The sequence below is a fragment of the Electrophorus electricus genome, chromosome 24 (genome assembly GCF_041902795.1).
Source record: "Electrophorus electricus isolate QZ-2024a chromosome 24, ASM4190279v1, whole genome shotgun sequence".
In the NCBI taxonomy this organism is placed as follows: Eukaryota; Metazoa; Chordata; class Actinopteri; order Gymnotiformes; family Gymnotidae; genus Electrophorus; species Electrophorus electricus.
Window position 1 is genome coordinate 12114160 of NC_137520.1, and position 23050 is coordinate 12137209.

The following is a 23050-nucleotide window of genomic DNA, read 5'->3' on the forward strand; positions in this document are numbered from 1 at the left end:
TTAAGCTTTTCGAAATGTAAGTTTATTTGTGGTCAACATATACTTGTGTAGCATCCCCTAAGAAGCATAACAAAAGAAACCAAAGGATCCAGTGTCAGCAGTCAGGCACTCTTGAAACCGTCAGTGTGCAAATATAATAAACTTCCCCTGTATGATCAACTCAGTTGGATTTATTTTTGTCTCACTGTGCACTGAGGTTTGGGAGAGTGCGTGCATGTCAGGTGTATTGTTTATGCCTGTGAAGAATTTTGCTGTGTGTTTGTGCATATGTACAGATGTTCAGAGCTGAATCAGAAAGAGATCCTTTTCTCAGTCCTGCAGGTAGTTTTCTGTGCCAGTGTTAAACACAGTACTTCCAGAAACATTCGGTCCTGCTGGCCCTCCGTCTGTACGGTCTCTTGATGCCGAGCAGATGACTCGTAGAGCTTAAAAGGCTTGGCTTCTCTAGCAGGACCTGCGGGTGATGCAAATATCTCACAAGTCTTACACTCAAAGAGCTGTAATGCAGACTCCTCTGCCAAGCATATGCATCAATATGAATCCATCTCACCTCTTTTAGAGCCTCCTTGGGTAGCGGCCCTGTCACTGTGAGACCTTATAAAAGAAAAGTTATGGTTAATATCTGAAAGGACACTGAAAATAGACAGACTTTAAAAAGGCTTATAAATCAACGAGCACATGGGGTAGGAAACACGGCAGTGTCTATATACTCCACTAACCACGTTATTAGAAATGTCACATTATTAATAACACCTTGTAGGGGTAGAGTCAAAGTCTACAGGCCAGCTGTGGCCATCCTCTAGTCCGTATTCAGTGTTCAGGTTCTGACCGCAGGACCACTGCTGGTTGGACAGCACTCACTACCATACGACTCTTCCATCATGTCCCTGTTGCTGTAGCACTGAAAATGGTCCTCCACCCAAATAATATCTGGTCAGCAGTGAGCCTGAGGTCAGAAAGTGATCGCTGGCTGGTGATGTCTGCAAGGGCGTTCAGTCTGCACATGTATTATTTTTCTTTAAGAAAGACGCGTCTAGTAAACGTGACCAGCGATGTAGGTCCAAACTAGGCGTATGTAATGACATGGCTGGTGAGCACATATGCAGTGGGTTGTGAGAGTAGTTGAGGTAAGGAGAGCATGCACACTCAGCAGCCTCACCCTGTCTGAAGAGCAGTGGGGAGAAACCCGGGGCTGCTGCCCTCTGGAGGAGGAGACCGTTTATACCTGACACGGACAGCTCGTCTGGGCCGACCGCTCCAACCTCCTCCAACGAGCCTACAACAGCAACACAGGACACTAATGCTGATACAGGCGAGTCGTTTGTTTTATCCTCTCACTATTAATCTCTGTGGCCTGGAGTGTTGAAACACACGGAGCCCGGCTACACATGCTGTAGGCCTCGTTAGCCAGTCTGCAACGCAGCCCTCAAATCCCATGCAGAAAGAGTCTTCTCTCCAAATACAAGTGTTCTCCCAAACTTGTGCACGGGCAGCACTTTGGTAGAAGAAGCTTTCACTTACCAGGCCTGGAGTAAAGCATGTCCGCCACGTCTGAAACAGGATACGCCAGCAGCGAGCTGACAGAGAGGAGGAAGAGAGTGTAAGAGAGGAGAAGGTTACAGATCATCTCTGGATCACTGCTGGTGCCTGACCAAGGCTGTGCAGGTTCGCTCTGTGCTGTGGCGGTGGGTGCAAGCGTGGCCAGTGAAAAGGAGCTGGTGGTTATATACACCCTTCTCTGAAAGCTTCGGGTTGGATGAATCACAGCGCCGTGCATCACTGGCATTTTATTAAGCTGTTTGCATCTTGAATCAGACCCTGCCCGATCAGAAAGTGCGTAAAATGGGCAGTAAAATTAGGATGGGGGTATTGGCTCCTGTGGTTTAGGCTTGGCATGGTAGTTTACGACCACTAAATTTGATTGACTTCTGCTTTCTAGCTCTGAAATGAAGGGCACAGGTGTCCAAATGTGTCCTTAATCAACCCTCAAGAACATTCACTAGACGCGTCTCGTCATCCAGTGATCCAGTCTGTGGGCACTTTCTAACCGTTTGCAATTGAGTACTTCAACAAAATAAACTTTTATGAAATTTTCACTATACGGTACACTTTACTGGGATGTCTGTGTAGAATATATAGAATATATATATGTAGAATATATAGAATATATATATTTATCTTGCATATATATATATTTCACATATAGAGAATATCTATATTTCTCTATGCACCCCTGTTTTCTTTTCCTCAGTTTGGACAGAGCACTCTCCACCATTTCACTGCGAGTTATACTGTGTATGACTATGTATGTGACGAATAAACCAAACTTGAAACTTGAAACTTGATGTTTATGGTTACATTGTTCCCTAGGAAGTTAATTGTAACAAAAATGTATTGTCCAAACCATTCAATATCTCTTTTTGCTGTTTAATATTAATTACAAGAATAGTTGTGTGCCTCATAAATCTTATTGTGTATTTCATTTTTCTCTAAATGTATTTATACGCACAATAAAATGAGCTAGAAGAAGATGAAATGACTGAATAATAATAACATAGGACGTGCCATATAACTGCCTGTTGGATTTATGATGCTTCATTTTTACCATCGCTTCTGAAGTGTTTCGCTGCCAGAGGAAAGATTTGAGATTCAAATGAAACATTTGCGAGGAAAGACGAATGAAGAATCAGGATGAGAAGCGAAGCTGCTGACATAAAACCTTACTTTCCGCTCAGCCACGCTGGCTTTTCACGACTGTGTGAAAATCAGTTTTGTGTGTTTTCCACAAATCTGAACAACATCCATGACACAGGATTTGTTACATTCATGGTTAAACATCATTAATATAAGTATATGTGTACACTACATCATGGGAATTACAATGGCAGTTCACCAGGGAAAATGGTTCGAGTTGCCTTTATTGGACGTGGTTGGAATATCTGCCTATTTTCCACGACACCAGTAGATGGCGGAACACGATGTAACAAAAACATTTTAAGGCCATTAAACTTAGCTTTTCCAGACTTCACACTCCTGAGATGAAAAATCACTGTTTGTATAGAGGCCTGAACAGTATTATAGATTAGTGATTCAAATCACAGATTCAAATATTTATGTACTTATTGAAGTTGTCTATTTTTTCTTCATTAATTTATTCATTATTTCTTGTTATTTTCGCACCAGGTCTGATTTAACTAATGATACTACAGTCCACATTTACTGACACTATAATTATATCCAAAATTATGGATTTAAATATAAGACATCTCTAGGGAAGACTATAATAGGCATAATAACATTTCGTCTACAGGAAGATTTAATAGTGTACTTGAAATTTGTTTTAAGAATATTTGAAGTTTTTTTTCCATTGATACATATTTATATGTATATATTAATGCGGGCGTTTGTGTAAGCTAGTTGTGTAAGCTACAAATGTAGACAGAACTATGGACCTCTCTTCAATGGAGCCGTGACCGTGAGGACGAGAGAAGTTTGTCCGTGCTGGCTTACCATCCCTTACCATTCTGGCAGCTTTGTTTCATTGACTAAAACAGGGAAGCGCGTCCACCTGAGTGTAGCTGGCGTGCGGCTGTCGCTGCCTGGTTTTTGCACACCTGGATAAACGTAGCAAACTAACTTGAATGCGGAATTCTAACGTCCAAGCAACGTGCCGATTCAACAAGCAGAACTTGTATTCCAGCACTTCGGCAGTATCTTCCACGTTAACGCTACAGCAGGCAGCTGGATTCAGGTAAGAAACATTATTTTGTATGGAAAGGTCACCTGAGTTGAGTCACGAGTACAGAGCGAGTAATTGTTCAAAGGGAAATAAGTGTGTATCCAAGAGAGCTGGTGTTGTGGACTTGGGAATGCCGAATGTCCAAGAGAGCTGGTGTTGTGCTGTGTAGTTGTGGACTTGGGAATGCCGAATGTCCAAGAGAGCTGGTGTTGTGCTGTGTAGTTGTGGACTTGGGAATGCGGAATTCCCTGCTCGTGTCGCACAGTACAGAGGTTTGTTTTGGCAGTTGGTTTGATGCTCACTTGACTTATCTTTTCACGGAATATATTTAGCTAGCTTAATTCAAATGCTGGTCTTACTTTTTTGTATGGTATTTTTATTTTAAATTTGGTATAATTTAATGTCAATAAAACTCTAAAATGTTTTGTTTCCACCAGTTGGCCAGTTCGATATTGTCACTATCGAATCAACGAAGTCATTTTAAATGCTTAATATAAACACACTGTACATTTTTTAAATTCTAAAATCCCTTCAGTTTTAAATCAGCTGCTGTTTCAATAATTGAATTTTGTCAAAAGACATATTTCATAAAAAGCGAAACATCTCATGTGAGTTATAACTCATAATTTGCAGCAGGGTTTTGTGCATTTCCAGCGTAGATCTATTCTCTCTCCTTTGTTTTCCAGCGTGGCCTTTGCCGTCACAGTGCCGGGTTTTCTCCTGATCCGCCTGGACAGCCTTTCTGCAGGTTGCTGCGCTGCGCCCATGAGGAGTCATGGCAGAGCTGGACATTGATCAGTCAAACCTTCCCAGCGTTCAGGAGGGTAAGATTACTCTGTGTGTCTTCGATAAGACGGCGAGCAGTCCCACTTCTGATACTCGTGGACTGTGTCTGTTACTCACTCTTATACCTCAGATTCAGACTTTAGATCCACTTTCCAATATCCCGCTCATCACTCCGCTCCCAGCTGTCGGGCACCATGGCGTGTGTGTGCACGTGCATGTGCGTGATAACCGTGTGCAGTTTGATGAATGTTCCAGGTGCCGTCTCGCACACTCGGGAGATGGATTCCTTCTTTGAAGCCTCCCGAACTTGCATGTTGAATTCCCTTTTATCTCCTTGCCAGTGAGTGAGCTCAGAGTGAAATGAAAGATGGTTTCCCTTTTCCGCTACCCCTTCCACAGACAATGAGCTGGGGTTGAGGTTAGGCTTCGGGAACTCACATTTTTAGTATTAAACAAGCACAGCACAGCCCAGTCCAGGCAGCAACACCCCCAGCATTCTGCAGTCCGTCACTGTTAACTGATGTTCACACTGGTACACTGATGCGCTGGGTTTACACAGTTGGCGCATTGTTTTCCACTCTAGTCTTATCAGTTGGTGTTCCTCTGGTGGCTCCTGCGATATAGAGAGATGTATGTGTGTATGGTGGATTTTGGTCTCCTGAGGAAAACCAGCCCTCTTCCTCCTGCCCTCTGACCCACACCCCCCTACCACCCCACTCCCCCTGCCGCATATCTCGTATGCTGAGACGGCTCTGGCCAGACAGATATTTATATACGGCTTCTGGGGCTGTCAAGACCATTGTTCGCATTAAACTGGGCAGGGGGCTGGGGTCCGAGTGGGGGGAGCAGGGATTTGGCCTAAAATATGTGACTCTCCCCCCCCCTTTCCAGTCAGTCAGCCAGGTGGCTGTTTAAATGTCTGGAGGATAGATTAATTGAGCTGCCACCAACAGCTTACATACTGTCTTTGACTCTCCTAGGGTGTGGGAGAACGATGAGTGTTTGCTTGTTTTTTGTTCCTAGTTGCTAGAGAACTGTAGTGCAATAAAGAAATTTGGCATTTTTTTAATGATCTTTTGTGGCTATGTCCTATGGTTATGAATTCGGGCTTTGCAGAGTTTCCAGAACAGCTGCAGTGTGTGTGTGTGTTTGTTTGTTTGTTTTTTAAAATAAACCAGTTCTACAACCAATGGAATTTTTAAGCTTAAACAAATGGGCTGGCACTGTTATGGTATTGCTGCTTAAATGCTCCCTGTCTGATTAATAAAGTATACTCTTTGCTCTTAATGCAAGTTAGGAAATGGGGAAACTCACTAACTATTGTCTTTCTTTTTCATGATTATTGTTTCATTCCATGTATGTTTTCGAGTGCTTTCTCAGTGGTGTCTGTGTCTGTGTCTGTCATTGCGCACTGAACCTCTGTGAAAACAAGTTTGTCAACTAATGTGCCCCACCCTCTACTTCTGCCAATCCCTGAGGCATGTCATTTAGACCTGTAAGATGCGCTGCAATCATGCTAGCCTTGCAGACTATCCAGCTGAATGGCATCTAACCAGCCGGTGGATGGTACTGTTAATAAGGTTATATTAACAGCACAGAAAGCCGTAAAGGGGGCCCTCTAAGTTATCAGCTTCCTATATGCTGACAGAGCTTTTCTTATGGCCTGCAGTCATGTGAGTAATCTCACATAGCTGTAATCTGAGAATTTAGTTGGTTAAATTGTGGTTATTTCTGTACGAACATGTGGCGTTCTTTTGTTCCTCTTTCCAGTTGTGTGACTGCAGGCGTGCTATCCCATCCCTGCTCACATGATGATATGATGAGGCATGCCTGGCCTGACCTGTTGCCTCTACCCAGTCACGCAGCTGGGTGAGCCCAGAGAGCCAGTGCCAGTGTGGGGCTGCAGCCTCAGACATCCCCCACTACCTTAGTCATATCAGTTACTGTCTGCCAGTACTTCTTGCCAAGTTTGAGAAAATATTGTCTAGAGATAAAGCATTGTCTTTCTCACAGAAAAAAAGAAGTGTAGCCACAACTAGCCCATACACATGGCATGAGAAATGTGTGATGCAGTACATTCCAGGGTGCCGTCCACAGAGAGCTTGTGATACCAGGCAGTGGTGTAGGTTTCATTTCAACTTTGGCGGTGGGGGGGGGGGCACCACCCAACTTAAAGCATATGAGTAGTGTGAGCAGGAATTATTGCAGACTACACCAGGTGTATAACAGGCAGCAGGCATATTGTATTTTGTTTCGGACCCAGTCTAAAGTGCCATATGGTACTCTTCATTATAAACTTTCATGTCCAAATTTGAAAGGAATGTAGTGGATGGATTGATGTGAGACTTGAGTGCATGATTAAGGTAAATGCCTGTAGAATGTCTGTATAACACTGATCAGTATTATACTGTCTGTCTGTAACAGGGTTTCCTCTACCACGTGGCTGTTGGCACCAGTGCTGGAAAGGTTTCCGCGTTTACTGTCGTACGGGCAGACGGGTGTGTGTGCTGATGGAAACGGTGTTGGTGGCTGGACATGTAAAGTAATATGGGGTATTATCGTGTTTAGTGGGAGGGATAAGGTCCATACTGGATCTGTCTTACCGGACTGGTCTTTGTCTGCCTTCAAGGCGAATTCCGCAGATGGGTTAGGCTGTGGCTGTCATGATTACGAATAAAGGGCTTATAGGGTCAATCCAAATAGATTATATGTCTGGGACTCTGTATTATAGAAAGAATTTCTACCAACTGCATGAGTCAGAGGTCATGTTGGAGCCAGTATGTGTCTAGTAGAGTGGTATAGCCAAGTCCCGAGAAGCACGGCATTGAAAGTGATAACAGAAATCCTTCCACCAAGCTTGGGTGACGCAGGGTGACGATGCAGTTATCTGCCATCCAACTTTTATTAAAGATCAGTTAAATTCCCACTTAATGTCTGAAATACAATTAAATTATTTATTTATTTGTTTATTTATTTAATTTTTTTTTTTACTTTGTCATATACACATTTTCCAAGTACATGTTTATAATTATAAGTTGCCTTGGTGCAGATTGTATGTAAATGGACTTTCTTTTTCCTGTTTTGCTTCTCTTCAGCATAGTGTACTCAAAATATGCTCATTTATACTTGTATTGCGTGAACCACATAGGAAACGCAGCAATTTTTAGACATGATGTACATTTTAAATGATCTACTCTATTGTTTCTTGGGCAGCTGTGTCATTGCAGTGTGTTCTTCAGGACGTGACTATAGGTGTGTCAAATGTGTACTATAGAAAGAGAAGAAGACAATAGCATGAGTTCAGATGGTTTAGCAAACCATTTGTAATCATCAAGAACAAAAGACCCAGAACATTTTTGCTAAAGGATATGTTTACAAAAATATGTATTGTTTTAGGAGCAAAATCTTAAGAAGGGATGAAAAGGGCATTGACCTGTACAAAAGTGATGGAACAAAGACACTATGGGAGGGGTGAGAAAAATAACTGCTCAGCATCTGATGCAAAAGCCTCCAAAACAATCTAGAACTAAAACTGACTGCATTAAAGGCCACAGAACATCACAGACGGAACTATCCTTACCCAATGTAAGATTTTTTTTGTTTTAATACACAGTGCAATATTTACAAGAAACATAGGAAAAAACAAAGACAATCTGCAGTGCCTATTTGGAATTACCCAACATGGATAATTACAGCACTAGAATACCATAATCACAGTTTCATTTAAAATCCATTGTGGAAAAACTGTCCCAGGAGTGGTTTGTACACTGGAGAGACAGAGACCCTAACTGCAGAGCCAGCACTGGACTAGAGACAGAGATCCTAACTGCTGTCTTGATTACAGGGTGTGTGCTCTTCCCCACACGGCCTCCCCAGCTCCAACATGTGTTAAATCAACAACTCTTAAGCTTCTCCCTGTCTGGGTTTAGAAGGGCATAGAGGAACAGCAGTCCCGCGGGTTAAATGTGTCTGTCTGAGGACAGTTCATGAGCATAGCGTCCATTTATTTATTTTTTGTAAAAGTGTATGTTTTAGGAGTGATGCAAAGGTTTCCTCACACTGTACAGTAAGGCCTGCAGACTTTCCTACCAAGATCACAACAGAGCATCATACGTGCTGTGTATTATGTTGGTGGGGGTCGCTAGCTGTTCCTAGCTGACCTCTACAATTCGTGTGTTTTGGTGCTCACGTCTATGAAGAGCATGACATCACATCTTGCATTCTTCTGGATGCAGACTGTACAATGGCTGTGGATTTGCAGACCTCTAAATTACACCTCTAAAAGTCTTTTAATCTGTTCAAGACGTTACCCGTCTATGGTTTGCTGGATTTTCTGACTTGCGCGCAAGTGCTTTTATGCAAGTTAGGGCTGGAGTGAGCATCACAGATTGCTGGTACATGTAATGCTTTCCTGTATTGCACTTCTGTTCAGAGAGATACTTCTGCCTCATAGGTCATAAGTGATCATTTATTAGGATATAATGCCTCTTAAACAGTCCATGTTCAGTGCCTATCTGCAGTTGAGGCTTTAGTTTGCAGAGTGGCTTAACTGGTCGTCTTGAGCTTGGCCCACAGTGCAATTCTTCACCAGTAAGGCCAGTCTTAACAACAGTTTGTATCTCTGCAGCTTCGCACACTGTCATGTAATACTGTTCTTTTACTCAGTATTGACTCATTAAGTGTACATTTGAAAACTTGCTTTAAGGTTTATGGTTGTCTTATTTGTTGACTATGCATGGCAGTCTATGGAAAGAGGTTTATTTCTGGGAGCTATTTACAAATGGAGGATTTGTGCAGATAAACACTATCTACAGAGCAAGTTCTACCGGCTTACACATGATCATTTTAATTGTGGTTGTGTGTACTTTAGTTGTTTTGGTGGTGGTGGGTTTTATTGCCAAACTACATATATTTTTGTTCATAAAGCATTAAAAATTAAAGACCTTTCTAAGAGGGGAATTATTAGAATTGTGCAAGATATAGAACGCCTCACCTAAAGGGTTCTGGTATTTATATTCTAACGTGCTTTCGATTGCATGCTACCACTAAACTCTGTGCACCTATATGCTTTGCATTAACTAAACTCCTATGAACCAAAATTATGGTAACTGCAGTTTTAGTTTGGTGCTCTGAAATTTGATAGGTGAAAGTAGTTTGCAAATTTTTCAGCTGTCCCAGCACTAATGATGGAGAGCAGCGTAAAAAGCTGTTTCTCTCCCTTCTCTTCCTTTACAGGGTGGAAAACATGAAACCTTCAAATCCATAAACAAAGCGGTGATGGTGTTTATTTGAATTCAGTTTGTTTAAGGCCGCATTAATCCTGGTTCTTAAAATTGTATACCCTTTGTGGTTTAACTTGGTAAAATAGTTTACAGTTTTTGTCTGTATCAAAGGTCATTGAAACAACTGTCATACAAGTGTCCCAGAATGCTGCTGCATACAGATTTTTCAGTCTCTGAAATTCCACTCCTGACTCATGGAGGCGTATGTCCGATCCCACGGTCCTGGTGCGTTCGGTCTAGGCCTCTCCGGCGCGAGGGACACACAACAGCTGGTGAGATGCTCTGTGTCTCTGGTCACCTCCATCTCCTGCTCGGTTCAGCCTCATAACTTCTCACGTCACGCGGTGCTGCTCTCCTCCTCCACAGGTGTCCGCTGCTATTGTAATGAGTTGTGTGTTTTGTGTTCCCACAGTGTGCCAGTGTTTCGCAGTGCTAGAGGACGGAGCATTAGCCCATAATTTGCAGGAGCAGGAAAGTAAGGCCTGTGACACTCTCACTCCACTTGCTTCATCTCTCCAGTTGTACCCATGATGCAGTGCTTTACATACAAAAACACAATCCATTGGATCTGGCAAACATCTTCACTAGGTAGTTGGCCATCTTTTCTTATCTCCTGTCACAGAATAGTGTGATAGTGTAATTCTTGCCCTATCCTTCTTAGCATTGACATAATTGTTATTGCTAATATGGCTGTTGTGATTCTTTGAAAAGCCTTTGAAGTCCTTTGAGGATAAAAGCTTAAAGCTAGAATGAGTTTGGATCTTTGGGATGCTTTTGCACAGTTGAACTGAGCTTCTGTGACAGCAGAGCCCAGCGAATTTACAGCTTACAAATTACTAAAGGAGTCTAAAGACTAAAAGTACTTCCTGTCCTTTCATTTTCTGTGGTCCTTCAGTGATTACTCACTAAGATCACTTGTATATAGGCATTGCTGAGATTCTGCCTTCAGGCTACAGCATGCATTCAGTCGTTTAATACTGATATGTAGGTCTATTCATACTCTCCATCATTCTTAAGTCATTTTGTGAAATTATCTTTAGAAAGTGTAACCATAAAATAGCTTTATAATGTGTTTTGTTTTGGGGTTTTTTAAATATAAATGTGTATTGTAATAAAACTGAAATGGAAATAAAGTTTTATATATATATATATATATATATATATATATATATATATATATATATATATATATATAAAAATATATATTAATATATTCAAAATACATTTATCTATTTCTTTATTTATTTTCTTGTCAAAAGAGCCATAATATAAATACCATAATAAACTAAGCTGTATTCTGTATTTCTAATTTATCTTTATATATCACCTTCTGTATATGTAGCATCTTTCAGACCTGTAAAATGCAACATTAGCTTTTTACATATAAAATAAACTATATTATAAACACCATTTCTAAGTAGAAGGAAATAAAATAATTGAATTAATAAATGAGCCTAATTTAGGCTTTTTTAACCTCTAATAGTGTAAAAGGTAATTCAGGTAAGTGATGTGACTCAAATATTATTAACTAATGTTCTATATCAACTATTACGTAACATATGTATGCTTTGCCTTAACCTACACTGCCTGGCCAAAAAAAAAGGTCAGAACCTGGAATTAACTAAGCAAATAGGTAAGAGCCTCCCATTGGATAATTACTGAATGGCTGATTGTTTCAACTGGCAACAAGTTATTTAACCCTAACTGATGCAGTGAGTAGCTTCTCATTTGTTAAACAACCATGTCGAAAGACACATCCTGTGGTCATGGAAAAGATGTTAATCTGTTTCAGAAGGGTCAAATTATTGGCATGCATCAAGCAGAGAAAACATCTAAGTAGATTGCTGAAACTACTAAAATCAGGTTAAGAACTGTCCAACGCATCATTAAAAACTGGAAGGACAGTGGGGAAACATCATCTTCGAGGAAGGAATGTGATCAGAAAAACATATTGAATGATTGTGATCGGCAATCACTTAAACATGTGATTGAAATCAAATCGTAGAAAAACAACAGTAGAACTCAGGGATATGTTTTATAGTGAAAGTACGAGCATTTCCACACACACAATGCAAAGGAACCTCAAGGGATTGGGACTAAACAGCTGTGTAGCCTTAAGAAAACCACTTGTCAGTGAGGGTAGCCAGTAAAACAGCTTCTATTTGCTACGGAACATAAAGATTGGACTCTGGAGCAATGGAAGGTGGTCATGTGGTCTGATGAGTCCAGATTTACCCTGTTCCAGAGTGATGGGCGCGTCAGGGTCAGAAGAGAGGCGGCTGAAGTGATGCACCCATCATGCCTAGTGCCTACCGTACAAACCTGTGGGGGCAGTGCTATGATCTGGGGTTGCTGCGGTTGGTCAGGTCTCGGTTCAGCAACGTTATGTGCCCAAAGAATGAGGTCAGCTGACTACCAGAATATACTGAACAACCAGGTTATTCCATCAATGGATTATTTTTTTTTTTCCTCCCTGATGGCACGGGCATATTCCCTGCCGGGGGGTATTAATGCTCTGGACAGAAATAAATGTTGTGACATTGCAGAAGCTTGTGTGGCACAGCGAATGCGTGCCGTAATCAAAGCTAAAGGCTTTTTCAAAGCTAAACTAAATGTTAGTGTGTGTGATCGATTTTTTTTTTTTTTTTTTTTTTTTTTTTTTGGCCAGGCAGTGTATATATGTTAAATAAACATTATTAGGACATACAATCATATATAAAGTTGTTTTTGACTGTGCCTAACCAGTGCTGTGATTGGTAACATTACCTAATCTGTGTTCCAGTTGAGCAGTACTACAGCTCAAATGTGCAGAGAAATCAGCTGGTTCAGAATGACCTTCGGGTGGCCAAGATGTTGCAGGACGAAGAGCAGCAAAGATCTTACAGGCGCCATCGCCAGGCTGACCAGCAACTGTGAGGATTCACTCACTCCTGCTTCCTGTGCTAAATTCCCTAAGGAAGGGATGGGCCATTCCATTTTAAGCATTCTTGTGTGGACTTAATCAGTGGATGTGAATGCAAATGTACCCTTTTAACACTTTTTTTATATACCTGATGCTTAAATTTGGACAAAACTAAGTTCTAGCAACGATTGAAGATCATGGCTGTAAACAAAAAACAGAATAAGATCAGAATAAACAGGGTACTGCAAGTTCTTTATGGTTAATCTTTATGGTTGACAGGTGTATTGAAATATTAAATAATATATGATGGAAACTAAACTGCCTTAGGCTTTAGTATTATCAATTGCTATCAGATCAGCAAAACACTTCATTACTGTATTGAACTGCTTTGGCTAAAATAATGTAAATAAAGGAACTTTGGCTGTTAATGTACTAATATGTATTTTTCTGTGAAATCAAAGAAATTAAACTTCTCTTTATCTTCAAACGTAGTATCACCAAGATTGTGTATGTGCATGCAAAGTTAAGCCTGTTCCATGTCAAAATCACACAATGTTACGCTACGTTTTCAATTTCCTGAAATTAGTCAACACAGGGACTGGCATAGATATGAATGTGATTTAAAATCTAATTTAAAAGGAATAAGTCTGGTTCAGGAATAAGTGCATATTCTGCCCCCTTCGTGTGTGAACCTGAGCTGTTTTTGTTTCTTTTCCTCAGAGAAGAGCAGGACTCTGAGTATGCCCGTAGGATACAGGACGACATCCAGCGATGTGCAGAAGAAACTCGCAGGAGAGATGATGATGATGAGGTATGGTACTATGGCCTTTCCTGTGTATTTGTACTTCACGTTCTCCAGAAAGGCCTTGCCCAGTTATTCATTTACACACGTAAAGGACCACATGGGCCTGCCGTTAACGTGAATCGGGTAGCTGCGTCATGCAGCCAGCCAGAATCCTGTGCTTGTGTAGTTTGAGTGCTGGCAAGTCATCTGAGACCAGAACTACCTCTAAGAGCAGGTCATACAGTTACTGCAGTACCAGTACCACTGCAGTACCTGTACCACTCATCACCGTGTGTGTGTGTGTGTGTGTGTGTGTGTGTGTGTGTGTGTGTGTGTGTGTGTGTGTGTGTGTGTCTCTCCACCCTACTGTCAAATACATAAATGTATACAGAAAAAAGAATGGATGGAAAAATCGATTAACTATATTGTGGTCCTTCTTTTCCATGTGTAATGTCCAGCACTTTATTGGCAAATATATTTGAATTATGTATTTTATTGGATAGCGGTAGGGTTTTAAAATGCATATTGCAAGCTCAGCAGATCATGCTTTTTCTCATTCTCTTTTTTTCTCTTTGTAGATGTTTTAGTCATAGAAAAGCATGTTTTATTTATTTTGTTGTTCTGTGGTTTTTGTGGGATATTACTGCCACCAGCTGGACTGGAGGACAGGCAGCATATAGCCCCGTCTCATGTGGTGTTCCTTTGACTATCAGTCAAGTTATTTATTTTCCTGCCATTGTGGTTTTAGTCATAGGACTCTTTCCAAAATACTTTTTTCCAGTGGACCATAAAAGCAGATATTATTTTTTTCTTGTCATCTCTTAATTTCTTCATTCAAATGATTGAGTTTCAAGCTTCTGTGAGCAAAAGAACCTTTTTTTTTTTCTGGTCGTGTGAAGCCATTAAAGGTCTGTGGTTGTTGACATGGAGATTTGAGTGCAAGTTGTTTGGGGAGTTTCTTGGGCAGGAGTGGGCTGGCACGGCTCACTGGTTCCTCCGTCATCAGCTGTCTCAGAGAACTGTAGAGTTTTCAGAGATTTGGTGGTTTTAAAATTTTAATATGGATGAATGATTTTGATCATTCTAAACTGGCTCAGTCTCCGCTCTTTACTAATGTTGTAGTGTAAAGATGTGATTTGAAAATGACACACTTATGGATTCACAGCAGTTTTATGGGACTGTTTGTGTCTAATGAAAATACTTGCTGATGATGGACCTCCTTATGGCAGGTAGAGTTATTCCGCTACATGAATTATAGACACTTACACCCCTGCTGAATTTTCCTAATTAAAGCTCTTGCGCCTCTTAAATACCACGTCCCTGTGCAGCTCCTCTGCCTGCTGTCCTTTCAGGCTGTCCCTTGAGCAGGCAACATTGCCATTTCAGCATATAATGCTCCTCATGCCTGGTTAATTGTTTAAAACATTAAACCTCTGAGGTTGGCCTGGCTTCTGACGAGTAAGACCCCTTGATTCCATGCCTGTCCCCTTTGCAGGGTAAAGACTGTGCTTCTTTAAGGTCATCTCCCTCGGTGGACTATCCCATGATCAGTACGTTCCTGATGGGCGCTTTTTGTATAAGGGTTAGGCAAATTTGCGGTAAAGCTTCAAAGCACAGATTAAATGTTTTTGTTTTGTTTGTTTATATAGAAGTTGAGCAGTCCTGCTCTCTGCCTGTGTTTCATCACGTCAGGCCAAACAAGTCCAGGCCAGGCTCCCTGAAGTGAGGCCAGCCTTGTTCAGGAAGCACAGCAGAGCAGCCATGTGCATGGTGTCCTCTTAGTCTGGCTCCCAGAGACCACCCAGGCATGCTGCTGCTTACTCTCTGCTTATATAAAAGAAATCTAATAATTTTGCCTGGCAGTATAAGTTCATTTCTGTCTTTGATCTTATTGCATATAGTGGTTGTCTATAACTTCATTCTATAAGCTATGGAAGAATAGGGGTTCAGTGTATTTTTAACACGTGTTGGGACCTGATCCCACAAGTAAAAATAATGGTTATCTGTGTTCTCACTTTATGGATACAGAGCCTGGCCACATTTAGTCCCTCCTGATTTAAAGGTCTCGGCAGAATGTCTGCCGTGCTGTTTCTTTCAGATGTTATACTGACATCTGGTGGACATGTAATATATTGTAACTCGGTGTTTCCTGGACGATGTGCAGTTGTTTTTGTTATGGGATCACATTTTGACTCGTTGTGAAAGTACAAAATAAATGTTTTCAGAAAAGAACATTTACAATTGATTCCAGTTTGAAGTAAGATAAGAGACTTTATTATCCTGAAGGAAATCGTCTGTCTTGGATACGTTCAGTACACATCTCAGCTGTACACTGAGGTTGCCAAACATACTGCCGGATGCTCTCAGCAGTACGTGATAAAAGAGAAGCAACCCTTTATGGTTGAGCCCAAAAGCCCTGGGCCTGTGAAGCTGTAGCTACTGTTGTACCCTAGTGCAGACAGTTTTCCATGAGCGCCCCATGTCACTTTGATGTCAGTGTGTATGCCCAGGAATCTGTAGGAACCGACCTGGGCTACGCTTTGGTCATGGATAACCACTGATAAGTGGTCTCCAATAGATCTGGTCATCTGCTCTTTTTTTGAGAAAGTTCTGGAGCTCGTGTTTGTATCCAGCCGTGTGTGTGAAGTAGGTTTCTCTTCTCGTACTTCTGCGTAACCTTTTGGCATCTTTCCTCCTCATGTCAAGCTCTGTCGTGTACTTAATAGCAATCACCTCTACACAGCAACAGTCTTTCCTCTGATTCCCAGAAAGTCGCATAGCAAAAGTGTTTTGTAAAAGTGCTTTATTTTAGGTTATTTTTCATTTTTGGTGAGAATTTTTACTGTAAAAGACTAATGGAAAGTCTGAGGGGAAAGTCCTACCTATTCAGCTCATTCTTTCACCTCCCCCGTGCGATGCCCATTGTGGTGGTGTGTGGCGCTTTCTACGCAGCCATTAGTGTCTCTCTGAAGCCTCAGCTAGGTGGGCTAGAAAAGGCCTCGACCCTCTCGTACCTCACTGTGGAAATTCCACTGCTGACGTCTCCTGCAACTTTCAGTCTAATGTGTGTGTGTGTGTGTGGGGTGGGGGGTGGGGGTGAGAAATGTGGCATCTCTGTGTGGGCGAGTAGTGTATATTTTATACAGTAGCAAAACCACAGAACTGCTGTTACGGCAGTTTTGTTTTTAAGACCTCAGAGCACTATCTTGAAATGGCGATTTAAGGTCACATACGCTGCGGTCGCTGTGTAGCTTGGGCGGGTTGTAGCGTCACCCTTTTGCTAATCTTTTAGTCTGCAGAGTTGCCTCTGACTGTTTCATCTTCACATTCACAAATTTGGTTATCGCATATTATACCACGAAGAAAACTGACGAAAATGATGCAACGTAATAGACAACAATAGTAAATAAAGCAATAAACTCAATAAAAACAATGCAATTGAACATAATGGTCCTTTTCAACTTGTTTATATATTCATATATGAGTACACATTAATCAGAAAGTGGTTTATTCTGTCATTATTGCAAAAGATGTACTTTTTTGTTTTTAAAACAGGAAATGGCTAAACAAATCCAGGAAGAGGAAGAGCTTCATGACAGACAGTTGAATGAGTCCCACACGGCATATGGCCAAGGTAACTGCTGTGGTTTTATTTACTCCTCTTCTGCATTGTGTTATGGGATGGCATGTGTTCTCTTTCCTAATCGTCCTACTGGCCGTGCAGTGTTTCCATATTTGATCTGACTGTGCTAAGGTGTGAGTGTGTGTGTGTGTGTGTGTGTGTCCTAAACACACACAGTTTTCAAACCTCTCCTGTAGATGGCTTATTCCTCTCTCCCATTCACAAGCTCTACTGTAAACCGAAACTGCAGCCTATGAGAAACTCATGTCAATGAAGTTGTAATTGAGTCCTCTGTGTGAACGTCACCTGCGCTTCAGGAACTGCTGAAAGTTTCATTTAGGAATGTTGATTTTTGTTTCTTTTAAGTGAATTCTTATAACTCTCAGACTCTCATTTATTGAAGCCAAAGACAGAATATTTATTCGCAAAGCTTGAAAGTTTGTGTTTAGTTCTCAATTAAAACTAAAATATATCTTTAATGTTAGTGATGTTAATTTAGAGCCTGTTTTTATTCTTCATTTTACTTAAATTTACTTACATTTTATTTTTGCATCAAACACAGCTCCATATAGTAAACATGGTCTCACATGCAGAGTGAAAACTGAACCTCCCTTGATTATTTTGAGCAGAGTGGTTCAGTATCATTTAATGAATGTTGAGCTTTTTAAGGGTCAACTGTTCACTATTTAATGTCGGTATTTTTTTTATTGGTTTGGGTGATTGTGGAAAAAAAAAAATGCTTGTTTGCTGTCCATATTTTTAACTTCCACAAGCTTTCCATTTCTTTGCTGACCTGCATGATTTGTGTCTTTTCTTCTTTTTCCTTTTTGTTATCCCTGCACAGATTCACTGATTTCTGTCATATGAGTCTTATATTGTGACTCTCTTAGGTTTTGTTGATCCTGGAAAGCGTTTATGCATTCCCTTACATTTTGCTTGTTTGTTTGTTTGTTTGTATTGCATTTCGAAATGTTTATATGATAATTCTGAGAAATTGCTAAGTGGCCATCCTTACTAAATATTAACTGCGTTTTGCCTGGACTGCCAGTTGTACCTGCTTAACCACTAACTTTCCCCTACCCCTACCCTCCTGCCTTGTATTTGCATGTTTTGCTTGGCGAAAGAGAACGCCAACGCCCCACCGCACCCCACTCAGCCTGCACCCCCTCTTATTAGTGAGGAGGAGGAGTCCTTTCACCAGCCTTACCTGCCCTCCCCAAGCACCTCGGACTACGAGGAAGACCACTATGAAAGCAGGAGGCAAGTTCATGAGGACTCCAGGGACCCTGGTGGGTGGAGGCCTCGACCCCCTCCTCCTCGTGAGCTGCCCTCCAGAAGCTTTGAACATCAGGACCGCAGGAGCTCTGGGAGCCAGGTCAACAGGACCGGGCCTTCCGCGGGCGGGTGGGGCGACGTCGTCAGGCTTATAAAGAACGACATGAGTGAGCATGGCTACCTCAGCTGCACTTCGGACGATGAGCTCTTCGAGCCTGTCTATAGGCTGGAGCAGGTCCTGAAAAGGTGCCAGCAGACCCCGGAGCAGAACGGCGAGCGGGTCAAGGGCCTTCGCCGTCACCACAGCGCGTGCCAGGGCCACGGCAGAACGTGGCATGGAGAGCCGGCCAGCAGGGCAGAGAGCTCCAGGGCCTCGGAGGACGGTGGCGGCGGCCGGAGCAACAGGTCTGAGAGCAGGAGGGCGAGTTGCTGTCCCAGGTCCCTGAGCTTCAGGGACTCCAGACCAGGGGACGCACAGAGACGTGTCCACTTCCAGGACGACAGCAGGTGTCGTAACACGTGCGGCGTGAGCCGAAGGGAATCTGAAGGGGGCCATGTTACAAGCCTGGAAAGAGAGGTGTGGAGTCACACCGTGAGTTCTTATCCAATATGGGGTGAAATTGGTCGCAATCAGGCATGCTGCGCCGCTGGCAACGGTGGCCCCTACTGGCGGCAGCTTCAGGGCCTCGAGCAAGGCTGTCCGGCTGGGCGCATCTACCGAGACGTGGACAGGAGAGTGTCGGGGCGTGTGCCCGACAGAACCTGCCGCCATGGAGAGGCCCAGCACTTTGCAAACGCACCCCTACACGAGCCTGGAGTCATGGAGGAGGAGGAGGCGCCAGGGCGGGGCAGGTGGGGAGCAAACAGCTGCAGGGTTCGCGGAGAGCTGAGGCGCCGAGTTCACTCCCTCCGGGAGGAGAGTGTCGGGGAATGGAGGGAAGGCAGAGGTTACCGCGACAACCACGACGGGAGGCATGTTTGGAGCGAGCCCTGGCGGGGTAAGGAGGACGAAAGCTCGAGCACTGAAGATGAGGAGTTGGCCAGGGAGAGGAGGAGGAGGAGGAGGAGAAGGAGGAGGAAGGAGGAGGAGAAACAGGCACGGGTGCTCCCTCAGCGCAGCCTCAGTCTGTGGTGCAGTGGGTGCTCTCCTAGAGCAGGTAACCAAGTCCTCCTTCCACCCGCTGATCTGTGGTTGAGACCATGGTCTAGGTTGTACTCTCTCCATTCCACATTCCTCATTCCTCTCAATCATCTCCAGTCAACTCCGTCCGGTGATTTTGCTCATGTGTCCCTCTGGATGTTTTGTGGGTGGTCCTTGACTTTCTTGTTTCATTGATTTGCATTACCATGAATTGGACCCTCTACTTGGGGACATTTTTATCTTTTATCTTTTTTCTTCTCTACCTGGACAGCGACTTCCTTTCCTTCACAGATTATACAGATCTACGGTCCTCATTCCTCTGTGATCTCGATGCTTATTCTTCTTATTTTTGTCTAATATTTTGGTGATAAATTTTTCATTTCTCTCTTTGACTTATAACATCTCGCAATGTCTTTGCTTTCGTTAGTTTAAAGTTGCAGCTGAGGCATATTTTGATAGGACTACATGCAGAATCCATGCCCCAAGCTTGCTGCTTGTTAACTCCAGCTGCAGCAGGCGATGGTGTGCTGGGGCATGTCCGCTGGCCGGGGACACGCCCCTACTCACCCGGCCTGGCCGTCTCCCACAGGGCATGGGTTGCAGAAAGCCAGAGCCTCACTGGACTTGGGTGAGCTGAAGCAGGTTCTGATGGATGAGGAGCTGGCCCGCAGGCTACAAGCAGAAGAGGAAGAATTGATCAGAAGGGTAAGAGACTTGAGGTAGAATGCAGTTACACCAGCTGACATGCAGCTGCTTGTGCTAATGACTCGCCCCCTATGACACACACCTGTAACTGGTATAGTGTATTGGGTAACAGTGCTCCCACTCCTATGCTGACTCCTAACAGTACAATCACCACGATCTGTAACATGATTGAAATTGTAAGTTGCTCTAGATGAGTGTTTGCCAAAAGCATAAAATGTCAAATGAAATGCACCTTTATTTGTTTTCATTCTCAGCATCCTCCATCAGTCTCTCCTTCCCAGATCCGTTACCCAGAAGGAGATTTCGAAGTTGCGCAGGTCGCTCAGGATGAGGTGGGCAAAGCACCGTTTTCCTGGAGCTCAGCTGCTAACCATCGGCACACTGCGCCCTTTACTCATCAGTGCAGTGTCATTTCAGGAACTCGCACACTATATGCAGAAGCAAGAGATGCAGGCTAACCGAGAGTCTCGAGACCTGGACGGTGGCAGGTGGCAAGAGGGAAGCATGACTGATGTGTATGATGAGGGAGTTGATTTTGAAAGACAGGTACCACTGCCCTTCCATAGCGACTAGTGCGTTCAGACAGCACTGTGATGTGTATCAGGCCTTCCACAGAATTCAGTCCACTCAACTTGTCAAGTTCTTGGAATTACTCATTCAAAGGAAAGAGTCATGACTTGACATTTTAAAGAGGAAACAGCTTGGTATATGCCTGATGACAATTTCTTTCAAGCCTCCTGAACTGTTTGTTCAACTGGAATGTGCTCTGTCTTGGGCATTTTGTCAGCCTACAGTGCTGAAGAGGCATGGCATGCTGTATGGAAGGGCTTCGTGAGTGTGAAAAATGGCTGCAACCAGTTTATTCATGGTTAACTTAACTTAAACTTTCCATTTCAGACCAGCCAATGAAACTTGCAGGTTTTATTGAACTGACCTGGTTCTGTCTCTGTTCCTAGCTGTTTTGTTTGTTTTTTTTTCATTTTTTCCTCCAAAAGTAGTTGAAGGTGCTTTATTTTAAAAACTGAGAATAGAAATGACTATACTGCAGTCAATGCTACTGTATTCCAAGACAGATGTTTACATACAGTGCTATATAACTCCATACCTTTATGCCAAATGCAGAGAGAGAGGCTGGACTCAGAGGGTCTTAGGATGCCAACGGAGGCTTGCTCCCCAGAATTCCATCCCCCTAGCCCCATCGCCATGGCAACGTAAGTGCCCAACACTTCTAAACTACTTCACCTACAGCTGTAACTCCTTAAACTTGCATTGTTGTTCCAGGCACCAGTTGCAATTCAGGAATGTTGCTGAGGACCTGGATCCAACCTTCCAAAGGAATGAGCATGTGCAAACAGTCCAGAATATGCCTGGTATTCATTCCCCTGGATTATGTGAAAGTTGTCCACTTCTGCATGTTCTCATGTGGTGAATGAGATGTTCTGTGTTTGCAGGACCCTGCCCACTACAAACCCAACCTGCATTTGTACCACCAACCAAGAGGCACAGTGACAAGCCGGGACGTGTGAAGGCCAGTGGGAAAAAGGAGACCTGTAAGCAGCAGTGATGCTGGCCTAGTCGACGTCCACTTGCTGCCTTACCTGTATTAATGCAGAACATGGAAACACAATACACTTATAATCCCTAACAGCATATATGACACGGGAATATGCCAGAGGTCTAAGGGGTTTTCTAGGAATTGGTTCTGTTTTCTCTGGTAGGTGTAGGGTCAGTGAGTTTGCAAGTGAATGTTGCAATCTGCTGTCTATTGGTGAGCAGGTCCCTGTAGTATAATGGGGATGATTCACCAGAACACAAGCTATTTCAGTTTAATTTTCAGGATAATTGTCATCCAGTGTACTTGGTTTTGCATTAGTCATGTTTTGTTTTTCAATGTCAAGTTCCACATTGTGCATCTGGTGCTGACGTTGGGTTGGTGGGGAGTGAGGGGTACCAATGGCACTGAGCCAACTAGTTCTGTTTGGGATCATGTTCTCGTTTTGAGAAAAAAAAAAAAAAAAAAAAAGAGGAGTTGTGGTTATCACATCCGGGCACAACAAAATTGTGCTGTTGTGCCCTTGTGTAATTAAAAGGAATTTTCTTGGACCAGTTTTATGAGGTTCTCTGTGCGATTATGTACATGATTTAAGCAACTTTTTTCATTGGCATGTTTGTTTTGTCCTCTATATCTCTGTACATTCTTTAGACAGTGAAATATACAGCTCATATTTCACACTTTTTTTCATGCTTGACCATAAACATAACAAACTGTGCCATCATTGGTGCTAAATTTGCTATTAAAATTTTCCTCTTTCCTTCTGCTCCTGCTTCCTAACAACTGTAGAACATTCTAATGGAAAACTCTCTTCCGAAATAATTCTCAGTTCCTGATCTGTTCCAGCTTTACAACTCATCACCTACAGTACTGGGAGGACTTGCCTATGTTTTGCTTTAAAGTGGGAAAAACCGTGGCTATGGTTAATGTGCTTTGAATTCATGTACATAAAGTATATTTCTTATGCCTTACCACGGTCACAAATATTGTCCACAGCTGTTAGAACTGTTAGAAATGGAGGCTTTCTTATTTACTGGTAATGAACGTGGTTTCTAGAGAGGGAAGGGGAATGCTGTTTGCCTGCTTTCATGTCCTCTTTTTCTAAAGAATATACAGCATCTTCAGATCTCCTGGGATCCTCTGGGGTCTGCTAAATGATGTGGCAAGCACTTGGATATTTTGGACAGAAAATAAGATTCTGTTTATCACAAAGAAAACATGAGATGACTGCGGATGTTTAAGGAATAAAAATCTGTTAAACA

At 42.7% G+C, this 23050-nt stretch overlaps 2 protein-coding genes across 4 annotated transcripts; one reads left to right on the forward strand and one right to left on the reverse strand.

Moving 5' to 3' along the window:
- Positions 1-2331, reverse strand: uts2a (urotensin 2, alpha). The gene is made up of 4 exons (XM_027017472.3): positions 1522-2331; positions 1160-1276; positions 551-594; positions 1-454 (listed from the first exon to the last, which is right to left on the reverse strand). Exons 1-4 carry the CDS (start codon positions 1784-1786, stop codon positions 341-343), a joined length of 540 nt encoding a protein of 179 aa, XP_026873273.3. The 5' UTR covers positions 1787-2331; the 3' UTR covers positions 1-340.
- A 1186-nt stretch (positions 2332-3517) lies between these two features.
- On the forward strand, positions 3518-22999 carry ccdc187 (coiled-coil domain containing 187). 3 transcript variants are annotated; one of them, XM_081707092.1, is made up of 13 exons: positions 3518-3751; positions 4426-4563; positions 10220-10282; positions 12590-12719; positions 13430-13520; positions 17049-17127; positions 18240-19547; positions 20121-20236; positions 20491-20568; positions 20654-20782; positions 21359-21447; positions 21518-21606; positions 21688-22999. In XM_081707092.1, exons 2-13 carry the CDS (start codon positions 4515-4517, stop codon positions 21798-21800), a joined length of 2334 nt encoding a protein of 777 aa, XP_081563218.1. In that variant the 5' UTR covers positions 3518-3751; positions 4426-4514; the 3' UTR covers positions 21801-22999. The 3 variants fall into 3 exon arrangements, with proteins under 3 accessions (XP_081563218.1, XP_081563219.1, XP_081563220.1); XM_081707093.1 differs by lacking the exons at positions 3518-3751; positions 4426-4563 and having other exon boundaries at positions 10273-10395; XM_081707094.1 differs by lacking the exons at positions 3518-3751; positions 4426-4563; positions 10220-10282; positions 12590-12719; positions 13430-13520 and adding an exon at positions 16688-16895.
- Positions 23000-23050: the final 51 nt, after the last annotated feature.

Excerpts from the sequence above, each read along its gene's own strand:
- ccdc187 (XM_081707092.1), top strand. The coding sequence starts at position 4,515 with ATGGCAGAGCTGGACATTGATCAGTCAAACCTTCCCAGCGTTCAGGAG. Across the intron at positions 13,521-17,048 it reads GGAGAGATGATGATGATGAG|GAAATGGCTAAACAAATCCA; the intron begins GTATGGTACTAT and ends TTTTTAAAACAG. Across the intron at positions 19,548-20,120 it reads TGGGTGCTCTCCTAGAGCAG|GGCATGGGTTGCAGAAAGCC; the intron begins GTAACCAAGTCC and ends CGTCTCCCACAG.
- uts2a (XM_027017472.3), bottom strand. The coding sequence starts at position 1,786 with ATGCCAGTGATGCACGGCGCTGTGATTCATCCAACCCGAAGCTTTCAG. Across the intron at positions 595-1,159 it reads CCCACTGCTCTTCAGACAGG|GTCTCACAGTGACAGGGCCG; the intron begins GTGAGGCTGCTG and ends TTCTTTTATAAG. Across the intron at positions 455-550 it reads CCAAGGAGGCTCTAAAAGAG|GTCCTGCTAGAGAAGCCAAG; the intron begins GTGAGATGGATT and ends CATCACCCGCAG.